At 37.3% G+C, this 20,053-nt stretch overlaps 1 protein-coding gene across 2 annotated transcripts in view; it reads right to left on the bottom strand.

Moving 5' to 3' along the window:
* Nucleotides 1-12,763, bottom strand: part of LOC106159424 (epithelial splicing regulatory protein 1) — a 31,318-nt gene extending 18,555 nt beyond the window's left edge. Inside the window, exons 1-3 of one of the 2 annotated variants that reach the window (XM_013535705.2) lie at nt 12,335-12,763; nt 11,333-11,476; nt 7,801-8,026 (exon numbers count right to left, since the gene is read on the bottom strand). In XM_013535705.2, coding sequence (XP_013391159.1) covers nt 7,801-8,026; nt 11,333-11,476; nt 12,335-12,643 — 679 coding nt within the window. In that variant the 5' untranslated portion in view covers nt 12,644-12,763. The remainder of the gene's footprint in view (nt 1-7,800; nt 8,027-11,332; nt 11,477-12,334) is intronic. The other variant, XM_013535704.2, reaches the window with a different exon arrangement.
* Nucleotides 12,764-20,053: the final 7,290 nt, after the last annotated feature.

The raw sequence follows: 20,053 nt of genomic DNA, 5'->3' as shown, positions 1-20,053 counted from the left end.
AGTTGTTGAAAGCCGCGGTGTTGGGGTAGGGATGGAAGGAGGGAACGAAGTAAATCGAGGGAGAAGAGAGCCAATGAGCTTATCTGACAACTCAATACAACAATCCTAAGTGATTACGCCCATTGCCTCAATCAATAATCAACGTAACAAAGCTTATCTTGCCAGGCGCAGAAACGCAACACGGCAGGCGATATTCTCCGAAACCAATTTCCTTTAGACCCCCACCCGCACAGACACTTTGTCAGCTCCTGGAATCCAACTGTCACCGAGAAAATTAACAATGGTGGACCATGAAAAGTCTTGACCAGATGTTGAGGCCCCATTGAGCAAGAGATAACTTTCTGAGATGATGCTCCATTAAGTGACGTGTTGACACACAGCTTACTTGTGTGCACTAGTCACGGTCCAAAATCGATGATAAATTTAATACATAAACATGGAGAGAGAGAGAGAGAGAGAGAGAGAGAGAGAGAGAGAGAGAGATTTAACCTCCACTGGCATTGGTATCTCATCCAGTTATGCAATCAACAATACACTAGATCGATCTAGGGTCGAAATACAAACGCTCCAAATCAGCCTGACTAAATGTATGCAATGGCTACGGCACAAATGGTTAAAATGATAGGAATGGGTATCATAGGTGAACGGTAATTATCTCATAGCATCTCATAGAAACTTTTGAATGACTGTTCAGATATTTTTTCATTGAAACCGATACTTATGAATCACTGCCCAAAACAAATGATCTGATTAAACATTCGGTGTGTTTTGTTTAAAAAATTACACGTCGATGACATTAGACGCGAGTTAAATTCTCGTTATTCATGAATTATTTAAAAAAAGGAAAATCTGCGGATGTTGAGTTCGATGGTAATGACTCAAGTTATGTTTCAAATGAAACTAAAATAGACCACAATGGTACAAGGACATTATCAAACCCGAGGTCAATTGCTCTAATTGCCATCAATCATCCCGGAAAGGAAAATCTTTTGAATGACTCTTTGGTGTTTATTGTTAAATAACTGTGAACACACGAGTCTTAATTAAAGGAAAGTGACATTAGCTATTCATTCAACTGCTCTTATCAATAATTACTGAGAATGAGAGAGAGACGTTTTATTGTGTGAATGATCAAAGACAAAAATAGTCACATATTCCTTTTGATCATGTGGTTTTTGATCATGTATTTTTGATCATTATCATCGTGCATCAATTCGGACAGCTTGCATGGAAAAAACCACCTGTATCATCAGAAAGATGCGTTCATTAATTGTTTCTGGAGGATAGAGGGCGTGGTCTTCCACTACAAGCAGGTCCAGCAGTTTAAGTAAAATGCGAGTTTTACATACCAAAGTAAACTATATCAGACGCCGTTTGCAAACCTATGTGAAAAAAAGGGTCAAATCTTAACCAATAAAGTAATAAAGTAATTGAAAATACAAAAAGAATGTGACTTGTGCTGATTAACGAAGTACAATTTAAGCAGAGACTGTATAACTAATATCACTGCAAAAAAAATATGGCTTGGTAAACAATTCCTTGTACTACTATAACGAAAAATATAAAAATGTAATTTTGCTAAACACATGACATTTCATGATAGCATACAGTATACGAACCCATGAAACAATTTACCAGAAACAAAGGTTACGTTCAGTCGAATAGAATAGAATAGCGTGAGCGTTACCGATGTGACAAAAAAAAAAGACAATGCAGTGGGCTGATCAAGGCGGTCAAAACATTTTTCATTTTCATCAAATGTACCTTGCCCCACAATGGCCATACAGTCGAGCCTTCACTGCATTCTTGTAACTCTCTCCATTTCACATACCCTACACGTTCGTTAAATCAAATATATACCCTATCAGTGTACAAGATCGTTTTTGAATTCATTATAATGAAGAACGTCTACACGATCATCTATTATGAAAATGTGGATTTTTGAATCACCAAAACTGTTCCGAGCGGACATGTAACACGCAACGCGGTTGGTTGAAAAATGAAATAAACAAGTCGTTTTTTTTCCTCAAATGTTCTTTGTTTGGAAAAAAAGGGCCACCGCCCCCTTAGTGTGCAAAGGAAATCTCTGAGACTTCTCTAATTATATATTTTCTTTATTTGGTCTCAGATCAAATAAACTGGCTACAATCAAGTGAACAAAAAGTCAAAAGTAGACTATACTTAATTGGTAAAATTACAGCACGAGTCATCTGACATCTTCCTCATTGCTGTGGTTGATGATGAATGATCTCGTAAAAATAACAGATAAACAGACATTGATATATATTGTGTCAATAAACTAGTCTTTCTTTCCTGGTTTATAAGTCAAAATATGTCATTTAAGCAAAATATCTGACATGGTAAACAAAATTAATCGTTCATAAAGTTACGGTCACTGGCCAAAAAGGGTGAAACAAGGTCAACAATACCGGAAAGGGTGACAAAAAATAGGCAGCGTTTTGATGGCGTTGTCATTTACACCCAGCTATTTAGCAATGTACATTATCACATTTCTAGGTTAAAGTAAAAATAAACGTTGTACGATAGCTAAGGTCCCCGTCTTTATATTTGGTTCAGGACAGACGTTTGCCGTGTCTGTTTTACAAAGATAATGGCCAACCTGTTGCATGTTTTTATCAATCTATAGTTGTATATGAAAGACACAAAAAATGAATATCGCGTGAAGGACAGTATTAAGCCTTGAGTACAGTAAAAATGAAAAAAAATGGACAAAAGACTAGTCACAATTGTCTATTTTTGATTCTTTTCAAAGCCAAATAATTATCTGCCAACATTAATCCTCTATATTGAAATACTCTTTACGAAATATTTTCCAAATTGGAACAACTTTTGTCGTTGATTTTGATCTTAATGGCCCTCCCAACCCGATAAACAACAGACCCAGGAAGCTACAGCTGAGACCACTACTACTATCAATACGTTTACATATACAGACCGACCCTAAGGAAAGAAAAATGACCATAAATTCAGTAAACCACACCGACAGCTGTGACAGGCATGTGATGACGGCCAGTATAATAAACAGCCTGTATAAACTGGCCAAGCACCTTGCCATCCTTCCCATAAAACAAAAGGGTGCCTGTGTAAGACAACAGTGGGAAGTGTATCAATAATGAGCCATTTGAAACTCAATTTGAAGGATATGATAAATATAAGTGGGGTGTATACGGGTTATTACCAATGAGTTGCCGTTTGTTTACGCAGTGTGTTTTTTTATTCTTTTGTTGTCAAAGCTGGGGATGGTAGCTGAGGCCAGGGCGGGTCTATAACATGATATCTCTCCGCATCTAACTATCTGCACATTACAATGGCATGTTTGTTGTAACTTCTACACAGCTGTATCACCTTGGCGGAGAAAATTTTGCAAAAAAAAAAAGCAAGATCATGTTTTTTTATTCACCCTAAGCTAGTGAGCAAGATAGAGAAGACATACGCCCTGCTTCCATGAAGCCCATTTCATGAGGCCCCCGTTTGCTTGCAAGCAGGTGTTTTGCATTTTATCAAAATGGTTAATATTCAAGGTAATCATAAAAAACATTTTCATTGTCTGATCCAGTTTGTGTTCTAAGAAAGATAAATGCATTACTTATTTTTTACCTTTGTGTTTATTTTGCTGCTTAAACCTACATAAGTCACTTGGACTGTATATAAGGTATGATAAGTCTTACATCAACCGGATATTTCAGGTGAAGATGATAAGTTTCTGTCTTACTCAGACCTATTATGGAAAAGATGTAGCGTCTAATCACGGGATAATGCTGATTGCATGTTCTAGAAATGAAGGATGTAAGATATAATTCACGAGACCGAGATAACGTATGAATATCCGTTTGCCGCAAATATCAAATTATTAACGATAATTGTATTTCAAATTATCTAGACGTGAACCGACAATCAAGTGTCCCGTTGGAGAGAAATATTCAGCAATAGAGGAAAGGCGGGAGGAAAGAGAGTTAAAGACATAGAATGTGTTAAGGGGGGGGGGGGGGGTGATTCCCTTATTGTCATTATTAAATCAATTTATTTACCTGTACAATTCCTTAACTATTTATTTGTTCAACTATTTCTTCGTTTATTCATTAATCTATGTATATATTTATTTTCCAGAAGTATTTATTCTAGACTGGGGTAAACAGAACAAACCACTATTTACAAGAAAGCGTTGGATGATTTAAGGCTATATCGGAGACAGACGACGTCTATCCGTCAAAAAAGAAAAATATGTACATTGATCCCAACGAAAATTAATTTTCAAGTCCTGACAGTCTTCAGACTGTTTTGCAACTGTCTCGGGTGTTCGCACGCAAAAATGGAATAACCCGCTCAATCTTTTTATCATTACACGAGGACCTTGTTCGTATATCAGTTACATAGGCTGAGGATATTCCTTTCGAATTACGTTTCGGTAACAAATACACAGCACTTCTAGACCGTTATGAAGTGAAACATGTAACATTCCATTAATGCGTTCCATTACGAGGAGCTACTGCGGTGGGAGACACTGAATTAACCGATTGTTTTTTTATTTCATATCTGCCACTAAACAGAAAAATAATCAAAGACGTTACAGTGCGTAATTCGGGACGTAATTATTTCACGTGTAATGCTAAAATGCACGTTACGGTACGTCTGCTTTCCTCAGTTCTGATACATATACCTGTGTGATGAGGGGGGAAAACGTCATGGCAACGTCAAATAAAAGGAAGAACTTTTATTCTCCAAAGATCCTAATGGTTAGACATTATGATAAACTCAATTGCTGGCAAAGTTTAGTAAGGGAAAAGTTACGACTTCATTATCGGAAATGTTTGCAAAGATATCATCACATGGGTATTTTACCAAATTTCTGTCTTGTCAAGTATGGCAGACTTAAAAAACGTGAAATGTATTTTTTAAATATAAAGAAGCAAATTCTTAGCCTAAAATCACTGTACATTAGAACTGTGATAAGCTCACTGTTGGACTCGCCACTCGCCACAGCTTTAAATCCAATGACAACAGTGTAAATAGATTATTTATGGCAACGTGATGTTCCCATGAAAATAACATGAAAAAGACAAGGGAATATTGAACTAAAAGCATTAGAGATACATTGTCCACTTTACGGGGACATTTTCCATTGACCCCTTTCTTTAGCCATAACAGAGACCAGGAAAGATAGCATATCATGACGGCGTATCAGTTCGAGAAAATGGATGTTTTCATGCAAAATTCAAGCAGATAATCTTCAAATGATGTTGTATGATAAAAGATTGAAGAAGAGCTAGCCTAGAGAGATGCAAAAGATACATCACTTTTAGCGCGAGTGAAGTAATCTGCCTTGTTTTACTTCCCTTGCAAAGCCATTATGTACATGAATTTCCATAGATATGAGATTTAGGTTCCCCCGTCATGCTTTTAAACAAGACCATCATGCAACAAGTCCCTGACACCTTTTTTTATCACATTCTTTGCAATTTCATAGGCCTAAAGTACATACCATTTGGATAACAACTGAAAAAATCCGCAGATAAGTTAAACGCAATTCAGTGATATGTTTAGCCTTGAAATAAATACTTTTAACGCAGAACGATCCAAAGTCAAACGCCTTATCCAGTCCCCTGATGGTATGTATCGACTCTCTCCCACTACAGACGTTCATAATTTCAGCTTGTGTTTAGAAGAACCCAACTTAAACCTTAGCATGCTTAGATTACGACATAACACAATAAGTCAGATTCACCCCTAACCCTTTTAAAACAGAACTCCGCTCTAGTCTAATTCAAGTTTTCATATTTCAAGGCACCAAATTGGACAATATCGAATGAATAGATTTGATAATAGACTATCTATATTCCTAGGAATCATTCAGGAAAAAAGCCCCCCCCCCCTCATCATCATAGACCATCTGTGTTAAATAAATACCCTCTACCACGGCGACAGATTGGTTTTTCACAAGGTCATATGGTTCTCTGGCTTTTTAAAGATTTCCCTGTTATATCACATAAGTGGGATAATAGGTCTAGATATATATTACATGTATGTATAACACAAGTAGTTTAGAGGGCCTGCAAAATGTACTGAAACATTTTAGGGCTCAATAAAAAATTATTATTATTATTATTATTATTATTATTATTATTATATCTGCCACCCTGGTAGAGGGCATTAAATAAGCGCCGGTCACATGCTGCCACCGCGCCCTCTTTCACAAGCGTGCGTGTAAATATCCACTTCTCCCAGGATGTGAATCTCACGGCAACAATAATATAGCAATCCTAGAGTCTATTGATTCTGTTCTCTGCGGATATGACAAGGATATGATTAATTTACCCGTATTTTCACCATTCCTAGGATACAGCAAAATGCACGCTGGCAACACAGCTATTTAACAGAAAGACCTTTTGAGGGATATGTACATAGCTATTCCTTAATAGGCCTGAAATGGCTCGTGTGCCATTTCTCGGCTTTAGAGTCATGTATTTTGTTATGTAGACGTCCATTTAAGGTTTATGCAAATTATTAAGGCATGCCCCGAATTGTTTTTATGCTCTCTAGTGACAGTGCTGTTTCACTGAGAAGACCATTTTGTTAAAGAATTGATACATAAAATTTTGTTGTCCATTTAAAGACATCATATTTCAGGGAATCATTAAGGAAAATAGTCCATTCTCGTCAAATCTCCCAGAGAAGAAGAAGCACTGTATTTTACCTCTTTCGGATAAAAAAAACCACAGAGCAATAGATTCAACGAAAAAAAAACATTTTATCCACTTGCAAACCCTTATATGTACTAGTAAAGATCACATAAGTCAACTTATGGGCATTCTGCATATGAATAATTCTGCTTAAATGTAGGTCCATTTGACAATGGTCGCTGCACCCAATAAAAAATAGAAAGAAGAACTTCCCCAAACGTCATCAGTTACATTTAGAAATGATAACTTATGATAATGCCGCTTCGGCCGTGTCATTTCAATTCTGCATCCAGTTTTTGAAAATGTCGAGGACGACAGCTGAATATTCATATTTATAAACGACGACGTCCGCCATCAAATTATCATTGCTGGTTCGCAGCATTCGTCGTTAAAGAACCCACATCCTATTCAAGGTTACAATATTCTTATTCGGGGCCCGACTCCTCATAGGTGGCACCGTTGGGGCCTTAAAAACGGATGGTGAATATACCAGTATGTAGTATGGGATTTCCGTTCAATATCCATATTTGGGTCCTCACACATAAAGAATGGGTCCGCATTTGTGCACTTTGAAAAGACCGCAGGGTTGTATGTGGGATTTGCAAGATGATGGCTGTCGCGTTGCTCTTTTTTTCTATTTTGTAAATGAATTATGTAGCAATGAGCCTACCTTTTAAAACGTCGCCTGTTGCAGCAGCTGGTTCTAAATAATACAGTATTTTGAAAGTTGTCAGCTTCATATGGGTGTAGCAATTATAAAATCCCAAATGCATACATCACGACTTTAGGACAGGGTGTGTTTAAGCTGACTCCATGAAATTTTCAGATACCATATATGCACATGCACTTTAACATGCAACACGTTAACTCAAGCGCAGATTTGAAAATCTTAGATGGCAATTTCGTGCATAACCATAAATCTTGAGTTAGCTTTACAGATGTAAAAACAATACGATACATATAAAATGACATTTTCTGTTTGTAAAGTTTAGATATCTTTCCATCAGGTTTAAAGGCCTTACCTTATATTTTGTGATTTTTGCACAGGATGCAACCTTGAACAGCAAAAATAAAATGGCAATTTCAAAACAAAAAAGGATACATTCAAGCATGTCCTTGATTCCATTGATATTCTCCGTCTTGTAGAAGGTCTTAAATTCTTTCCTTAAGTCATAGAAACGGTAGAAATAGTCTGGGAGAGTAATGTTTTTATTGCACGCTTCTGGGTGAAGACTGAGGCGAAAATGCAGCTGTCCGTCACAAACGAAAGTGAAACTGTTCCCTCCTGATTCCGGGTGACAGCCTTTTGTCTTGATAAACCGGTCGAACTGCAAAAAAATGAAAACGAACATATTTTTAAAAAACTGATGGCAAGACAGTTCAATGTAGATTCTAGTGCTTAACCAGAAAGTTTGTTTACATATGTGGATACAGTAAGGCTGTTTTACCTGTCTGGACATAATTACCCTTGAACTGAAAAGAGAAATTATGATGCAGTAATTCAACGGGCACATTATGATGCTATATTAAATAATGCATAAGTTGTCAAAACGTATGAATAATATTGCAAATCTATATATAATATAATATTTTTTATTATCATTTTTATCTAGTTTTCAACAGGTTTTCAGAAACCATGTGGAATCCTTTTGACGTGGCAAAGTGAACATGTGATGAAAATAAAGATACACTGAAGTGAGAGATTATCATTGTTATTCAAAACCTTCGATTGCAGTGATTTGAATCAAGTACTGTTGTTTTTTAAAGTGATCGAGCGGCTTTTGGAAGAGGGGAAGGGGAAGATAAAGTATCAAATGTCCATTTCGAACAAATGTAAAGTTTAAAACAAACTTCTGTCAGTGTCACCCCAGTCAGTGGTGCCATGTGACACGTGACATGTATCCGTCACCTGGAGAATGCCGTCACCCATTGTCCATTTATAATTGTCGCTTGTCGTAATCGTGGGAGTTTTAAGATATGAGTGACTGACTGATGAGGCAAGGTACGGGTCTTACACGTGAACTGTCACATTTATGAGACTTCCATTTATGCACTGAAACTTACACCGAACGGAGAAGCCATATCTATTTTTGTACAGTGCGAGGTGTGTGCAGAAACCACAAACGGGTCCTTAGACAATATGTTGATACATAGTCTCTATCGCGTCATAAATACTTTCAGTGTTAGAGTATAAAATCGACTTGGCTGAATATCTTCTATAACTGAAACGTGCTGTTATCCAATCCTTACATTTTCAGATGTAAACTCGAGACATATTCGGCCACATTTGTCACACAACTGTGACATTTAAAAACTGGTTTTTCATTTCGTGCAAATATGGCTACACGTTATTCTTTATATTCTCTTATCAGAGAGAGCGCTGGTCTATCTAACCAGGTGGCGAGTCGGTGATGTCTTTAAGCAGGGTAAAAAACAATGCATAATTTACCAGACAACCATAAAATAAAGGCTCAACTATGCACCCTGTAATACAGACCAACAATGGGACGTTGAAATAGATCTGATAACGAACATGAGTAATGGTAATAGAGACACCGGCCCACATTAACACAAGGGATGTCTGTCTGTGATCTTCATCCTCATTATCATCGATCAAGATACCTGAGTCAGCCGCTAATTAGTTCTATTTTTCTCTAATTATTGAGTGGACACTGGTTTCGTCAAGTCAAAGCACTTGAGGCCTGGCATCCAAGCCTTGTGTACAATGAAAAGGGGCCCTTAATTAAGTCTTTGAAAAGGACCGCCATTTTTACACCTGGATCGTCTGAGAGCCGTGGTCAATCTAAAGTAAACAAAGATGCGTTGCACTTCGGCGAAGGATCGTCTTCTTGTTGTACACCTTTCTTAGTGGCTCTAATCTGACGGAATCTCAAATGACCTACATAAATGAACCCAGTCGCGTCGTTGAGCTGCTGAAACGCTTGGCCACCTGAGAACGCGAGTTATATTAATCGGTGTGTATATCTCCTTTAGCCAAGCTACTCAACCAAGGAAAGAACATTTAAAGTGCTGGTTTCTAGTTCATCACGAAGTGACATTTGCTAGAACTTTACTTTCATATTTAAATGTACGAAATTCTTAAGTACGTTTTCATCCATATTTTTTCTCCAAATAACTTTTTCTATATCAATGATTTTACATAAGACAATTTCAATTAAGGCAATAAACTGATAACCTATTCTACAATTCGTGCCGTGCTTTTTATTGGGAAGACTCTTCTTTCCGAGTTTCCAATACAGAAGCTACCTGTTGTTCAGGAAAATCACCCCCAGAGACCGGACAATAAGTGGCGAGTGGTAATAAGCCTATTTGGAATCCAGGACATTATATTGTAACTACCTGTGGAAATTGTCCCTCGAGTTAATATATGAGGGATATATAGTCTCAGCGTGAAAGCGGACTGAAAGTGGGCCTCTTCATATGTGGACGGCCCAGCTTGGTGATAGCCATCAGTTTCCCAAAGGCAAAACGACCCTGGATTTTGCATATGAGTAATGTATAGCGCTAACGTTAGACAGGAATTAAAGTAGACGTGTGATTCGTATTGGAATCTTCCTTATAAAAGTACGAACGTAATAACAAAGATAAAACAGCCACTCAGCGTGTAATATGCGACTAGAAAAATCACACAATCTAAGTAAACGTGGACGACTTTCGCTGCATGAATTATTCAGCTACCTTCAGGCAGAGCACCAGAATATACATATGAGTAATATACATTATAAATGCTAAACAGGAATAAATGTATATTGTGCGTAGAGCGTATTTGGACGACTTGGTCGCGCTAAGCATTTACGATCACACTTGACGATAACACCTCGTTTGCACTTGAAACAGCAACACAATGTCTGGGTTTGTACCGGGCCGCGTTTTACGACCCCTCTCTAAAAGTCGGTCTTCGTATCAGCTGTAACACTTGACAATCTTTCTGCTTTCTGAGGCAACATTCCGCCATTGAGAGTGCACAATGGGAGAGGGCACACCACACCAAACAACTTAAAAGGTTGAAAAAGCGTGCAGCCTTAACTCATTGTAATGAGTAACCGATGCGTGCTAAGCACCGACACAAATATGTATCAACTGTGCCATCTAGGACGGGGAATGAAGTCCCATTTAAGTATATGGAACACACGCATATATTTAAGCGCGAGATATTCAATTTTGCTGAGTTTTTAATGTGCTATGCACCCAGTCTCACTATCAGTTAAATCACTATGAAAATTATAAACGAATCATAAATATTACAGGACAAGTTTGACAAAGCATGGGAATTAAAATACGCCACGTCACCTTGGACTGCACTATTTCTGCAATAACACCATAAATATTTTTTCGTAAGAATCATCGTAATCAAGTGGCCCTTTATCACAAGAAAATGTTGCACGCGACAAATAAATCCACACAGTCAGGTCGATTGAATAAATATAACTGATACTGCATGAAACACAAGTCATCTACATAAAAAATAGTATCTGTAGCCATTAATGTAAAACACCCATCACAAATTGCACACATACGTTTAACAGCTGGACCTACAATGACATGAGACTCAGGACCACTGAATAAATTTACATTAAATAATTAGACGTTTGTCCGACAGGGTGCATTCTTACCTCGTCAAGGACTTGCTCTAAGGGCTGAGCGTTCCTGATGCTGTCTTCGTTAAGATCTATTTCTGTCTTGCATTCCTCAGTGAGGACTGTCTCTGAAATGTCGTCCACCTGCGGCCGGACATACTGGTGTTGGAGAGAAACCACCTGTTGAAGAGAAAAGCATTTTTTTATCTGTTTTAAGTTAAAGTTAAAAGGAAATGGTCATTTAAAACCACCTGTTGATCGCGAGAGATGAGCTTTAAGAGCTTTAAGAGAGCTTTATGAGAGTCATTTACTCAGTTAAAGTGACAAACTACAAGGGACTGATGTCCCCAGTTTAAAATGACACGATTTCACATTAAGGTACCTTGTATAAAACATGTGACACTTTTAAGGGGACATCGTTATTTAAGCGACATTTTTGCACGTTTAAGAAACCTTAACGACCGACTGCAAAACGGTACATGTTCATATCAAGGGATGGGATAATATTCATTAAATAGCAAAGAATGTTAAAAAAGGACAGAAGGACAGTCTTGTTTAAGAGACAAATTCTAGGCCCAGGAAACCCCACCTGTACAGTAGCACGTATGCAATACACACAGAGGAAAAGAAATTTCAGGTTAAAATAGGAGACGCTATGACACTGACTAACTCAAGGTGTGTCATCTACACTGTAGATAGAAACATGCACCTATATTACGACCGTAAAAAAACGTTGACCTCTTTTACTTGTCTCATCCCGAACACGGTATCTAAATTCATATGAAAGGTGATCTAAGCCATTCAGCGTGTTTGCCATCGTGTGGCTTAACTGCGAAAATATTTAACTGTATTATATTTACACGGATGCCGAGGAATAGCCAGTAGTGTTTAACTTTTGTGTGTACCTTTTATAATGGGAGATCAACAAACGTAAAACCGGTATTTCACCTAAGACTATACGAGGTCGTGACTTTGTGACAGATCGTAACATATGCGAGGCCAGTCCCGTGGGATTCAGTCCGAACTCAAGGTACTTACCCGATTGTTAGATATGTCCAGCAATAGGTAGACAATCAAAACAATCTGTTCTTCGTCCGTCCCTAACTCTTCCCCTTGTTTCCCTGCCGTGGCACAAAATATCACAACCAAGTAGTTACACGCCATTATTTGGCGATGGGTGGCGGCGACGTGCGTAGATAAAGGTGCTGCGTCGCGTACTATGTCCCCGTGTCGTCCACCTCCGAATTTCTCTAACTCCTCCTGTCGCTTCACAACTGTCTCCGATCGTGGCTCTCGATGTTGTGTGTTGTGATGAGCGACGGCGACATGGGGGCAGTTTTGAACCATGTGCAACAGCGTGTGGAGGCTCTATTGTAAAACAAGCTCTCTCATTGGTTCGGGATGTCGCGAACAAACGTGGCATCCACTAGGTAAGGGCTGTTCGCTCACGCAGTCAGCGGTGGCCGAGAAAGAGGATGCGCCAGCCAGTATAATTACCTGTGAGAGAGCTGCGCGCGCATGTCATAATTTAGGTCTTCGAATTCACCTGGCTGGCTGGCTACATGTTTGGTTGTTTAGCTGTGCCAGCTTCGGCTTACTTCACTGCCTAGCCTATATGATTTTATCTGGTGTGTAATCACAACTGTGACAACAACAAGCCGAGGGGACTCACAAACTCTGAGTTCAATATTATAACAAGGCTCTGTTTATAGGACCAAGATAAAGTGCAAAGGTGTTTGAACTAAATATTTTATCAACAGACTCAAAGCGGTAGAACTTCCCTTTACATCATACTGTTTGACTTTGTAACCGCTGAATTTTGATATTTTGCATTTTGTCTACTTTCATCAACACGGGACGTTTAACAAATTTAGTTCCAATATTTAACGATTTTTTGTCAGTTCTTAGATAGAGAGAGAGAAAAAGAGAGAGAGAACTAAATTATAGTTTATAATAGTTTTTATATAGCCAATGTGACTACTAAATCATCCTCTCCTCGACTGTTGACAGCAACTGCCGAATTATACTGCAACTTTTCCACTATGGAAAAAAGAGACATTCTTCTGCTGTTATCGAAAATGACGAGCCCCTGTTAACAGGCCGAAGTCTTGCCTAACTCAGAATTCACTCAGTAGCGATAACACGCTTAATCCCCCTGCCGTAAGTCCACGGGAAACTAACATATTGGTTATGTTACCTTTCCTCACGCGCAGTGGTATTAGATCCCCTCGTATCGTAATAAGTATGCAGACACTTGTTGAATCAGGGCTTAAGGATTACGGAAGCAGGGAGAGGTGACTATCTCAGGGAAAATATTGACCGACTGCGCACAAGTTATGTATTGTGCTTTGTACAGGTAGCACGCCCCCCCCCCCTTAGGTATAAACTGTTTCTTATGTGCTTAAGACAAAGTGTTGGAAACAATCGCCTTTGCGTTTCTATTTCGCTCTTATTGGTAATATTTTAATTGTAAATATTTTGCACAAGTTCGTTTGAATATGAGGTATAACATCCTGTCCTCGACTCGTGGATATTATTATTATTATTATTATTATTATTATTATCATTATTATTATTATTATTATATTTTTTTCATTTTTGATGAAAAAATAAAAATATAAACAGATAAAAAGTAAGTTCAAAAGACGTATCCCTTTATCCCCATTAAAACAATAGGGATTAAGGGTTTTGTTGCAACTTTGGTGCCATTTTTCTCTTGCCTTTTTGATTAAGCCACCTTTTGTACGTTTTGTATCTATCCCTTCTCCTTTATTACATGTCATAGTGTTCTTTAAAATAAGCCTAAGTACTTTATGATACATTTTTTGCCATCCCACTCACGTTTAAGACAAGCCTGCTGAATCTTCTTCTTTATCTCCTGTTTTTTCCCTCTATGATCGCGTTTCTGCTTTATGGACGACTGTCACGAAGTTGAGGTAGCTATTTAAAGATAAGAACCAATATTGTGACCCTAAAAGCAAAAAAGGATCAAGTCACCGACTTATGAGGATTTTACTTCAAATTATAAACTGCAGTCTTGATGTGAGTGCTCAAATTGATGACTGCATAGAATAAGGTACCATAATACACTTGGTAAAGGACACGAAGAAGTGGGTGTGTGAAAATTGGATAGATAAAATATGTGATAAGTGCTGCTTAGGTATAATATGGAGATGATTAACACCTTACTTTGCTGTTTGAGTTGAAACATTTCTGTCTCAATAATTCCTGATCATATTTTGTTATATTATTTCCAATGTAGAAATCTCGAAGCTTAGACTTACGCTCAGTCTTTGCATTGGTCGGGGGTGTGCCTTGGATATGGGGGCGTATGCATAAAAAAAATTAGGTGCTGGTATCTGTGGTAAATGTGAAAAAAAAAAAGATAATAAATTGTATTATAATTTTCATATGAACTGCATTTTACTGCAAAAATGTGTTGCAATTGCTTGAATATCAAGAAATGAAAATCAATCAATAAAATCTTCTTGTAGCCAGATTTTACGATTGTTTTCATCCCAAGAAAAAATATATATCACGAGAACTTGCATGAGTCAAGACTTATCTTTCAATCAATGTAATATCAAAACCTGGTTTCATTTGATACTTCGGGGAGTACTGATCTAAAAGAGCTTGCAGGATGATATAACCCGCACGGAAGATAAGGACAATGTACGTGGTTCATTAGAAAAATAAACAGACGTGATTCTACAGGAACTTACTGACGAAATTCGCTGTCTGTTGATTTTAAATTGACTATAAACCTTGATATCTATAAATCTTTGTTTCACTTCTTACCAATGTTCTGACATCATCAGGCTATAGGTGAATAAACGTGATATGCCTAGGTGTTTTTTTTTTTTTTTTTTTTTTTGTTTTTGTTCTTTGTTGTTGTTTTTTTTTCAACCCTATGATTTTGATATATTTTGAAACATCTTCGTCTTTGATGACATGGCTATGATTATTGTTGTCCATAATGATCAAATCGGGAATTGTTTTGAGTCGGGTACTATTGGAAAAATCTTTTTATTCGAATAAGGACGTTACCTTGGAAATCAATCTGTTTTAAATATACAAAAAAGCCGAAATTTTTCCATTTTTTTGCAATATGCCCCCTCTAAAACAGAAAAATGTTTGGGGACGTTTTTGTTATACACCCCCCAGGTTAACGTTTTTGTAATATGTCCTCAAATGTTTCTCTAAAAAGACCAATTAAAACCATATGGGCAGCATGGCTTTGTACAAACATAGTATACAGATATGACGACGTTCGATAAAATCGCCCGACTAACCTAACATACAGACAATTTATACTCATTGTGGGGTTTCTAGTTTCAATTTGACACGCATTCAATTAACATCTGATGATGTGCCGTTCTTTCCCCGGTGCACAACAGGAAAATGAATCGGAAGTTTTTCATTGTGCGAATGACATTTAAATGTTATCGTTTAACCGAGTTTATAGCACCGTTCATCGTTGCTAGAGTCAATGAAAATGTCTGTGGAACAAGAAATTCAATATTGTAAAACGTTTTTGTTTTTTCTTCCTTTTTTTGTCATTATTTTTTATTAGTTAAGTGCCTGTGTGTGCCCTATTTCAACATTTTAAGGTATTATTGCCATTACTATCAGATCGATTCCCCGTAAGTTCTTTCATTTTTGAGTTATTGTAATTGTCATTAGTTCATTAGCGCAAACGTTATTGTTGTCGATGGCGATGAGTGCATTTTAAAATAAAACATATAACATAGCGCACTGAACAAAGACCGGCATGATTTCAGCGAATGATATAAATCATGACGTATAATTTCACAACGGCTGGTATTATTATTCTTGCTTTGTCTTTAACGAGACCATAGACGAGTTAAAATTGCTGCATGGCTATTCGTCCGAGACAAAATTAATTACCATCAGCGTATTGTGCCTAAGTAGACAGGAATAAGGGGCCATCTTTGTTCAACTCAGAGGCGGTACCCTGTCATACGGTGACTCAAAATGGTGGAAAATTTGATTTTATCTTACAGCGACAAACTGACTAGACGTAAAGAAAAAGGTGAAAAATGCTCAGGGTATAGGGGTCGCTGGTGACCAATATTAGCTTTTTACAGTCGGGCTGAGGTAGAAGAAATAATTAAAGAAGTTAGTGAATATATTCGAAAATCATTCACCAATCTTTCCAAAACACTATTTTATTTGCAATTTTAGGAAAACACCTTCAGTGTCCGAGCGACGTGATCAGAATGGGGGGGGGGGGGCGTTTTTTTTGTACATCAAAAATAAATCTTTGTATGTTTTAGCACCGTTGCTATACGCGAAAGATACGTCACGTTTTACGCGTAAGCTCAAAGAAATAATTGAATGATATATTTTCCTGCCTTTTCAACTTTAATTTGTACTTGGTTGAAATGAAATATGTGTGATTGAAATCATGCTTGTCATTTATAGTAGATATAAATTTAGATTTTGATTCTCTTTACGTTTTCTTCAAAAGACGCAAAACTGGCCCTATTATTTAAATTATTTCATTCAAGTGCCCCTTCAATATCTTTCTATGGCATCGTTGAAATGTCCTAGAATATTGATTTTAAAAAGCTGTAGATAATGACCTTTCGTTCTATAGATTCATCTTTGTGGAAAGATTGTATTTTTTCCGGTGTAAAAGAAATATAAGGCACAATTATTAGGTGTCAAAAGACAGGTGAAAAATTTCTGGTGTTTGAGTATCGATTTAGAAAAATAACACATGGACTAAAATGAATGAAAATATCGCGAATCCATGGAAAAATTCAAGATAATGTAAGCTTTCTCTCCGAACTCAAAACACCCGTATGCATTTTCCACTTTCCATGTCCGCATATAATAAAATATTGATTTTAAAATGTGCCGGTTTTTCTGAGTTTGCAGATAGGATAAGGCTTAATCGAAAGTCAACGCTAGCACGTGCACCGGTAGAGAGAATTAATGTAATTACCCGTATGCATTATCCACTTCTATGTTATCAATTATATACTGTATACTGTATTTATGTTGCCACCTTCCTCTCTTGTGAAATTAATGAAAATATTTTCAACATGCCCGAGAGATTTTGCGATTACAAGATACAAAACTGAGCTCCCCGAATTGTGTACAGGTTTTCTCTTTCTGCAAACAACATATGAAACAAACATATGAAAAGCCAAACATGCATGGACGGTTATGTTTGTAGGTGACTACCTTCTGTGGTGATAATTTTTACTAAACAACAGATAAAGACGAACACCAGGCAAAGGCAAAACATATTCTAATTTTGGCATCTTTCTGCTGTTAATTTCGATGATATCTTTGGTGGAGAAAATTAATTTGACGAACACAGAGCTAAATCAGACGACATCTTATCTCGGCGACTGGGATCAACACGTATTGCTTCAAGAGTAATTTCCGATCAGGCGGCTTCTTTCAAATATCGAAACGTTCTAATTGTTCAATTATAAGATTAAAAAACACATTGTGTAAATTTTCTCAAAATATGACGCTCTATTGGTAATGTTTATCTTCTACGGGTGGCCATTTAGGTCCTAGATAACTAATTAGAACGTGAAAATGAGACGCAGCATTGTTGTGTATTGTGAAAAGTACAAGCCGCGTGTAACCCGCACCTGTCTAAATGCTGGTCAATTGTCCCCCTCGTCGAATAAGGAATAAACACAGAAAGAAAGTGACCAGACAAAGAAAGAAATTAAAATCAATTTATCTTATACTGCCATAGATACATCTGTCCGAAAATGCACTTGGCGTCATTGAAATAGAATTTTTTTTAAACTCGTATATGGGCTTACTTTTTATGAAGATAAAAAGTAAAATAACTAAATTCGCGTTGTCTTCGACAGTATCAAGAAAATCGTTTTTCAGATAAGCCTTTTAGCTTGAGACCCGAGGTGGAGAGGGAGCTAAATTGACGAAGTAGACGAAGAAGAATTGAAATGATACATTTTTATAATGAAAATTGGAATTATTTGTAAAATTGGTTCTTTGTGGTATTCCTAAGCATCCGCGTTCAGCTAAAAATCTGTCGAATGGGATGGTAATGTAGGCCGGGGTTGGGGCGGGGGGGTGGGGGGGGGGGGTGTTCCGAAGGGGGGGGTGTTCTTTGGCTCGGATTTTTTTTAATTAGATCACGATTTAATTCTGCTTCTTGGAGGTCTTTACTCAAGTGTGGAGGAATAAAGGTACCCGTTTTCAGAAAAAAAAAAAACAGGCCTGTAAATGAATATCTTATCAACAATTTAAATAGCTGATCACACTTTGATGAAAACGAAGCACCTGTTGCAATAATCTCCTTGTTGAACTTATGATATTACAAAGGCTTGCATTAGTTGATTTGTGAAGATATACCCCGGTATATAACTATCAACCTTCTGCATAACACTGCTGAGTAAATTGGTGGTATTATATTCATTCTTCTGAAAAGCGTGCACACGTATTTGTTCAGGCGTCTTGATCTATTTCACGAGTACCTATACAAAGTTAGGGAGCAAACTAGGACGCCTATTTGCGGCGTTTTCCCTCGGTATATACTATCTCTTTAGGAATCTTTCTACAACTTATAGCAACTGATTGTATTTCAATTTTTTTCTTTGAAAGGGTAGGCCTGTTGTATTTTTTCAGTTGCTATTTGAAGAAATTTAATATCGTTAATGTCTTTTTAAAGAAAAGGAGCAAACTTTTTGCACGCAATGAACTCTTTTAAAGAAAAATTATGGTACATTACTGTATAATGTGCCACTACATGATACTACTTGATACATCGAAATATGAACTTATCATCAGGCAATGATCGTCGGTGTTGGCTAGATATTTCTCTAATCGTTTTATTAGGCCTCAGTAACGTATCTTTATGTGATGTGATCTAATACTACCCCCTAAGCACCGTTTTATATTCATTTAGCAATGTTTTGGCCGGTGCGAATTACAAAAAGTCACTATCACTTCTTGTCTACTGAGAGACCAGTGCACTTAGCTGAACAAACATTCAATTTGATATTTTAATTCTATCGATTTTATCTCTTTCTCCTTCATATACCACTTCTAAAGACGCTCCTTGACTTGATCGCACGTTTATTGGTTCAGGTTGTTGGTTTTGGGTGACATTAAGGGGGAACATTGTGACCTCGATCGATTATAAGCAATTTATCTGCCTGAATAAATACGGGTCGCGCGCAGCTGTTCAGCCGAATGTGACAGATGTCTTCTCTAGCGCAATGCGGGTCCTTTGTTGTCGAGGGTTGTGTGAGCATCAAAATCAATCATGTCAGCGGACTTGCTGTGACCAAATATCTCTAGGTTTGTGGTTGTCATTGTGCCAATTATGCATTGAGAATTGACAGTAAGCTCAGCTGTGTGGAGGCAGATGCATATTGCCTATTTGACACCAAGTTACAAGTCTTATGGCAGACAATGAAAATGTCCTCTCTTATTGCTAGTGACAATTTGTTTAACTTTACGTCGAATGAATAACTGAAAACATAATGCTTGTAGCTCATTAATTTGGATTTTGCTTAGATGGTTGAGCCCAGGATTATTTCACTGCGAACTGTTGCCGATGAATTTTAACAAATGAATGACACATACATAAGACCTAATTTCAGGGCGGCTGATATATCGTTTGAGTAAATTATTTAACAGTTATAGTAATAGCATGGTCAGGAAATAGCTAATCAGTACTTACTTATTGACCCAACTTTTATACGGTCTGACATATATTAAAAAATACGCAAAAAA

This window comes from Lingula anatina, chromosome 4, assembly GCF_051362555.1.
Source record: "Lingula anatina isolate TDL-2025a chromosome 4, LinAna3.0, whole genome shotgun sequence".
NCBI classification, from domain to species: Eukaryota; Metazoa; Brachiopoda; class Lingulata; order Lingulida; family Lingulidae; genus Lingula; species Lingula anatina.
The sequence above is the reverse complement of the archived record's forward strand: the minus strand, read 5'-3'. Positions and strand labels throughout refer to the sequence as shown.